Source organism: Nicotiana tabacum, chromosome 16 (genome assembly GCF_000715075.1).
Source record: "Nicotiana tabacum cultivar K326 chromosome 16, ASM71507v2, whole genome shotgun sequence".
Classification (NCBI taxonomy): Eukaryota; Viridiplantae; Streptophyta; class Magnoliopsida; order Solanales; family Solanaceae; genus Nicotiana; species Nicotiana tabacum.
The window spans coordinates 170,141,471-170,149,491 of NC_134095.1; the positions used below are offsets into that span (position 1 = coordinate 170,141,471).

At 35.9% G+C, this 8,021-nt stretch overlaps 1 protein-coding gene across 1 annotated transcript; it reads right to left on the reverse strand.

Annotated features, from left to right (window-relative positions):
- Positions 1-551: 551 nt before the first annotated feature.
- On the reverse strand, positions 552-6,090 carry LOC107764314 (S-formylglutathione hydrolase). Its single transcript, XM_016582874.2, has 7 exons — positions 5,856-6,090; positions 4,726-4,843; positions 3,243-3,290; positions 2,360-2,556; positions 2,060-2,158; positions 1,908-1,973; positions 552-885 (listed from the first exon to the last, which is right to left on the reverse strand). Exons 1-7 carry the CDS (start codon positions 6,000-6,002, stop codon positions 706-708), a joined length of 855 nt encoding a protein of 284 aa, XP_016438360.1. The 5' UTR covers positions 6,003-6,090; the 3' UTR covers positions 552-705.
- Positions 6,091-8,021: the final 1,931 nt, after the last annotated feature.

Sequence of the window (8,021 nt, forward strand, 5' to 3'; positions counted from 1 at the left end):
CATTTTCCACGGAAAACTTTTTCCGTTATACCAAACACGCCCTTAGTGGTGTTAGTTTTTACCCCCCTAGAGTCCATGTTAGATTGAAGTGATTCAAAGTGTTATAAAATTTTAGTTGTAATAATTGCTAGAAAAAAATGTATCCATATTTTGACAAGCTGAACATAACATTTCGCAGCAACATCATAACATAAAACTAAGGAAAATTGAATCATAATAAACGGTAAGATCGTAAAAGATCTTATTCATACTCATTAGGTTGTTGTCACTTTTGCTAACTCAAGCAGTTTCTTGAAAAACACGCTTCAGATGACTTTATGACTGAATCTTCAGTAGAGTGGATGTTCTTGGACCACACCAAAATTTTAAAGCTTTAAGAGGAAGCTTATGTCATGTTTCATTGATCTTGATGATGGATTTGAACTATTTACTAAACTTGATAGACTTATACTACATCCTTAACTCTACTACATCCTTAACTCTACTACATCATCCCACTGATGAGTTATAGCAAATGAACAAACAGTAACAGGAAACACACACACAGAATGTGAGAGGAAATTCACACTTTTATTTGATAGTACAACTCATTAAGTACCTCAACATACTTTCTGCCACACGAAAAGTGCACCAATATTAGCTTGCTTAAGTCGTCCCTCGTTACATTTCCAGAAAATCTTCAACAGAAGCAGAAGCTTAACCAAATCAAAGATTAAGGGCTTGGGCATGATGCCGAATGTGATCATCAATAAAGGTGGCAATGAAATAGTAAGAGTGATCATAACCAGGTTGCAATCGCACCAGCAAAGGAACGCCAACCTTTCTGCATGCCTCCTCAAATTTATGTGGGAGCAATTGATCTTTTAAAAATTTGTCATCCTCTCCCTACATTATAAAAACAATCAGAAGTTCAAATAAATTGAGAAGTATGTTAGGTCATTCTAGGAATCATTCTATTCTACATTTGCAAGCAGAGACAACAACAACAACAACAAAAAACCCAGTGAGAATCCCACAAGTGGGGTCCGGGGAGGGTAGTATGTACGCAGCCCTTACCCGTCACCATTGATCATAATACATCAATGGTGTCCTTTTATTTGCCCTTCAGCAGTTCAAAATACAATGCTTTTCTTGGTGAAAGCAGCTAAAGTTGAATTTTGACAGCGCACACAGTTCCTCGTCACAAGTTCCCAACAATCAATTCTAATTCAAAATATGCAAAATCATGAACCTATACTTTTGTCCTATTTCCTCCACAAAGCAAATAGCTACATATATGTGGCAATATGAATTAGTTATATCACCTCCAGACTTAGTAGTTCCATCTCTTATGGTCATGGGATTTTAAAGACCAAAAAGTGTCGGCGTGATAGGTGTCAGGACGTATCTCCTTAGCCTAATTAGCTTTGGTCAGAGGACACTGTTAGAAACCTGAAAAGACATAACTGAGAAATTGTCTTTTTAACTGTATCATATTATCACTAGCTGATAAATTTCACACCGGTCAAATGAGCATCCACTTTTATCCAACACCATCAAGCTTCATGTACGGCCAAATCTAAGCTCTCAAATTGTCACAATCTTAGCTGTTTTTGTAATAACAAGGACGAGCTACCAAGGGCTCTGTTTCTTCCAGTTTAAAGGCAACGATCCGATTAAAGCAAGAGAAGGAGAAGCTACATAGACGTGGGAGACCTTTCTTTTTCAATAGACTTGTAAAGGTGGAAGACTTCTATGCAACAGAATTGAGCAAGATGCTATTCTCAGTTGTACTCATTCTATGACCAACTGCAGAAAGCTCATGTCTAATAATTTTGTAAATAGAAGATAGAGAGACATTTTAACAACAAACTACTCAAAGGCTCAATTCGAGAAAATCATCCGTTATATTAGAGATTTAGCCGTACCTGATCAATAAGAATGGTAGCAGAGACATTGTTAAACTTTGATATAAGGCAGGTAGCATCATATTCCTGCATATTCATAATTTAACATCCCAATAAGATGAAGACACAATCAAGAATGTCTAGTTTTATGCAGAAAAACTTGAAGACCGTACCTCCCAATCAGCTTTATTTTCACCCAAGTAGTTTGTGAAAGCCTTCAGGCCCCAGGGGCAGTTAATAGGATTTGCAATAGGAGCAAAGGCAGATACTGACTGGAAAGAAAACAAGAAAAATGATGTGTGAATGCTGCATGAATTCATATGGAAACTAAAGGTCTTAAGAAGCTTTAAAACGGATGATAACACATCAATGTTCAAAATTTCAAACATTTGTATTCAGAACCAAATAAAATCAGTCAGTTGCTGGCTAAAATTCAGTTCATATGTAGAGACATAAATTTCCCAGAGAACTACCCTATATTTATCCAGGTTTTTCAGGTAGACTGTCAGTGCTCCATGCCCACCCATAGAGTGACCGAAGATAGATGCGCGTGATGTATCAAGTTCTGGAAAGTTTTCAAGAAGAAGTGCCGGCAATTCTTTGACCACATAGTCATACATCCTCCAGTTCTTCCATTTCTCTTGTGTAGCATTTAGATAGAAACCAGCACCTATTCCAAAAAATAAATTTGAACTTTCTCATACATTGCCAATTCAGCTTATGAAAAAACTCAGACAAAGCATCTCAGCTAAGAGTTATCATAAACTTAGATGGCACTGCAAATAACCCATTCCTTCTGAAAAAGTAATTCAAGTGTAAGAGAAATTAAGGGATAGTATGGTTGATCATATTTCCTTAATGGAGCATAACAGAAGTTTAAAAGGAAATGTGAGGCACTTTTCTCTGAAGAAATTAGAATCCTTTGTTCCCAGTGTTACACATAATATTTAGTACGTACTTCCGGCTGCAAATGTCAAGTTCATATTGGGAAAAAAGGACATCGGGAAAAACAGCCGTTCTTGTTAGTTTCTAGTAGTATGTAATTTTTTTATTTTATTTTTCGCTTTTTTCCTTGAACTTTGGGAATGAGGGGGAAAGATACAGGATATGGAAGCATATAAATCATATCGGTGGGAGTTCAAATATAAGCGAACGAATCAAATTGTCCATATAACTATCCCCATCACTGATTCATCAATGGAAAACATATAGAGCAGAGATGAAGAAACATATCATAAGGTAAGCCTTGAAACTCCCACATGGTCCGTGTGGTCATCAGATGTCAAACTCTTAATAAGTATGTACTCCCTGTCAATCATTTATACATATCGATAAGGACACATATTTTTCACATACCTACACCGAAGTCCCAGCTGTCTGACTCTCCTTCCACATTCAGGCCTCCTGTAATAAGAACAGGCAATACCCAGTTAGATTTATAGCCCATACGTACAAAGTATAAAATCAGAATAGCTTGATTAAAAAGATTACCATCACATAGCAGGCTGCTAATTTTCAGTTGCACACACATTACATGCATATATGAGAGCTTGCAGCCTCATCGCCTAACTCAAGATTTGCCTAGTTGGCTACAACAAAAAATCTAGTGAAACCCCACAAGTGAAGTTTGGGGAGGGTAGTGTGTACGCAGACCTTACCTCTACCTACTCGTAGAGAGGCTGGGGAGTTGACTAATAAGGTTTAATTGCAACAGAACTACATCCACTGCTCTGCTCAGGACAGTAAACTCCAGCACATATGACTACATGGTGTACACTCAACAATCCACCCCTTGGGCCCCACCATCTAAACCAGTACGGTATGATCCCGTTCCTCACAAATGTAGTTTCTTAACTAGCACAAAACCTAGGTCTCAAAGATCCAAATTTACATTACACCAATAGATTTTATCTGACTAAACATACTATAACACAAAATAAAATGGGTTTCTCAATAGGATATGATTCCCTGTTGACTTGTTCATCTAACAGCTTAGATGCAACAAGCAACAAATCTGGTCAAAGCACTACATCATTCTTAGGCATAAGCTCAGAACATCCATATTTAGACAAATATTTGTTCAACAATATCCAAGATTCTTTTTAAAAAAAAAAGGAAATGTGGGGAAGAGAAATAAAGGCTTCTTTTTTTTAAAAGAGAAATAAACGCTTCTGTCATTCGTAAAACCCCCAGCCCTCCTAGTTATGTGAAAGTTTAACTACAATGTTTTAAGATAATCAAAAGAGAAAAATGCAAGAAAAAGCGGCCCAATGGGAATTAAGCAAAGAGCGGGAGACGGAACACACATTTCTTCTAGGTCAAGTGCAGCTTATTGATGCTCCACTATGAACTTTAACATTAAAAAAAGTTAATTTTAATAGCAGAATAAAGGCATTACATTTCAGTAGAAGTAATGCTTCTGTTTTCTTTGAGTATTTATGTATTGTCAAATTCTGTATTACCTTGAAGAGCTTCAAGACATGTAATAACCAGGTAACAACTTTAAATTTGTATTCATTGACGATCACAAATAAAAGTATAGCATCTTCTAAAAGATACTAGGGTTAGAAAATGAATAACCAGGTAACCTCTATCATATAGTGATTTAAACAGAGTCTTAAGTAGTTTTGAGTCAAAAGCATGTCCAACATAAAATTGACAGCCAAAGCCTCTTCCAATCTAAATGAGTTCTGTACATATTTCTCAGATCAAAATAAGGAAGTTATGCAAAAACTGATATGGCTAGAATAAACTTGAAATACTCGCAACATCTCTAATGAATGCACATTCACCATACAGGCACAGAGGATTTACAGTCAACATCATGAAAGAAGCTCACTTGGAGATGTATCGGGAACAATCAGCGCAACACCCTCACTTGAAGCAGCACGTTGAGCACCAGATTTAGCTATAAAGTTCTCGTCCGTGCAAGTTAAGCCAGAGAGCCAGTAAAGCACCTAAAAATTGGTGCAGCCATACAGCATCAGTAAACATAACTAACCAGTAAGATCACATTCATAACCATCATAAAACAGGTCCACCAATGAAACAAAATCAATGTGGCATCAGTTAACATAGCACCACATAAAACAATTGCAAATACACTCCTACCACTTAACAAATGGAGAAAAACAAACATCAAACTGATTCAATTGAATGGACCAAGAACACATTCAATCAATCAACTACGCCTCAATACAAGCTAGTTGGGGTCAGTCACATAAATCATTTTATCATCATTCTGTTCTATTTAAGCCCATTTGGCCCATTTCAGTCTAATTCTGAGCTAAATAACACACTAGCAAAAACCTTACTCCGTAAGTCCGTATGTCCCAATTTATGCAACACACTTTCCTTCTTAGTCTATCCCAAAAGGAATGACACATTTCCATATTGAGAAACAATTTAACTTCAAAATTCACATTTTATAATTGAAAAGATGATTTATAACAACACATCTGTCTATAGCTTTTTTACACTACAAGTTTCAAAAATCTTTCTCTTTTTCTTAAACTACATATCCTGTCAAAAACTGTCACAAAAATTTGGAAGAAGCACAAAAAACAAGAAAATAGAACATACTAACAAAAGAATTGACTTGATAAGGTAACAAGAAGAGATCAATCAAAGACATTGACTCGAGCAACAAAGCAACAAAAAGACTAGGAATATAAAATTAAGAACAACAAATTTTTGCAAGTAAAACCCATAAATCCAAGCTGATAACTAATCAATGGGTAGTTAAAAGATGATTCTATTCAGCAAGAATTATCCTAGAGGTCAGTCACATAAATCATTTACTATCATACTGTTCAATTCAGGCACATTTGGCCCATTTTACTCCAATATTGAGCTAAAAAAAATGAAACTTTGCAACTAAAACACATAAATCCAAGATGGAAATGGGTAGTTTATAGATAATTCAAAAATGGGTTCTTGAAAAAATGGATAAAAAAGTGGAAAACTTACAGGGAACTTGTGAGAAGGGGAAGTTGAAGGAGGGAAAAAGATGTGGAAATTCATAGAACAACCAAGTGTTGGGCTCAAGTGTTTATATCTCTTGTTGTAACCTCCAAACATCTTGGAGCTGCTGATTTCTGTAGGCTTAGTTTCCATTTTTACAGTTTAAGGAAGAAACTCAAATCACTGAAGATGTTTGTTGAAGATGAGCAAAACAAGTACTGAACGTGACTCTCTTTATCATAGAAGAATTAGGGTTGTACGTACTATATTAATAATTGAGATTTGAGACACGTGTCGTCTTTTTTTCATCGTTTTTTTTTTTAGTTTGCATCCTTTGGAAAATTAGAAGGGAAATAAATAGGCCTTCCATTTCAATTTAGATGAATTAGTTTGATTCGGTATGGAGTTTAATTTATTTTTATTTTTTTTGAAATTTATGACCTTAAAAGCTTTATGGGGCTATGAGATATGTGTAGTTATAAAATTTCTCATTAAAAGTAAAATGGGTAAAATAAATTAATTCTAATAGTAAAATATGTCATTCTTTTTTAAAACCAGAGTAGTAAAATATTTTTTAGGTTGCGTCATTTTTTTGTTTTTTTGTTTTTTGTATGATGGAGGTGTTCATGCTAGTTTGTGTTATTTCACTAGGTAGCTGCATTTGCCATCAGCAAAAGTATCAAATAACTGTGCTCACTTGACCACTGATCATACCATTAAGTACTGTTAGAAACTCGATGATTGATAGTTGTTGGTTACTCTTAATCATTCTTTACTTAATTACAGAGTTTTGGCTGTTGTAGAGTTCGAACTCGTGATGTACATCTAATACATATATCATGTGTTGCGCTTTTATTACTAGATTAAAGCCTTTGGAGCTGGATAGAGATTTAGGCTGGCATGAATCTACTAAAATTTTTGATGTGTTGTTCTTTATTTTGTGGTATTTTAGGACCATAAAACAGGAATTCAGGACGATTCCCAGATTTTTGTGTGCTATAGTCCACGCCATCAGCATGAATTCGGGCGACCGTCTCCGAATATCCTTAAATTTTGCGAACCTATATAAAAACGACCTAATGAATAATAGTCATATATTCGCCATAATCGTTTCTCGTTTTTTTGGTATTTTAGGGCCATAAAAGAGGAATTTAGGACGATTCCCGAATTTTGGTATGCTATAGTCCACGCCATCTGCATGAATTCGAGCAACCGACCCCGAATCTCCTAAAATTTTATGGCCTCATAAAAAATGACCTAATGAACAATTATCATCGCTTCGCCATGACCATTCCTCATATTTTAGTATTTTAGGGCCATAAAACAGGAATTCAGGACGATTCTCGACGTTTCTTGTGCTGCCATATGCATGAATAAGGGAGACTGAACCCGAAACTCCTAAAATTTTACGGGCCCATAAGAAATGACCTAATGAACAATAGTCATCGTTTCGCAATGACCGTCCCTTATTTTTTTGGCATTTTAGAGCCATAAAACAACAATTTAGGAGGATTCCCAAATTGTCGTGTGCTATAGTCCACACCATCTGTATGAATTCGGGCGACCGGCTCAGAATCTCCTAACATTTTGCGAGCCCATAAGAAACGACCTAATGAAAAATAGTTATTGCTTGGCCATGATCGTTCCTTTTTTTTGGTATTTTAGTGCCATAAATAGGAATTCCAAACAGTTTTCAAATTTTGGTGTGCTATAGTTCACGCCATCTGCATGAATTCGGGCGACCGGATCCGAATCGCCTAAAATTTTTCAGGACCATAAAAATAATCTAATGAACAATAGTCATCGCTTTCCCACGACTATTCCTCAGTTTTGGTATTTTATGGTAAAAAAAAATAGGAATTCAAGACGATAACCAGATTTTCGTGTGATGTAATCCACGCCATCTGCATGAATTCTGGCGACCGCCTTTGAATCTCCTAAAGTTTGTGGACCCATAAAAATGACCTAAGGAACAATAATCATTATTTCTCCATGACGATTCCTCGTTTTTTTTAGCATTTTAAAGCCATAAAACAAGAATTCCATACGATCCCCAGATTTTCGTGTGCTATAGCGTACATCATCTGCATGCATTCGGGTGACTAGAACCGGATCGCCTAAAATTTTGTCGACCTATAAAAAACGACCTAAGGAACAATAGTCATCATTTCT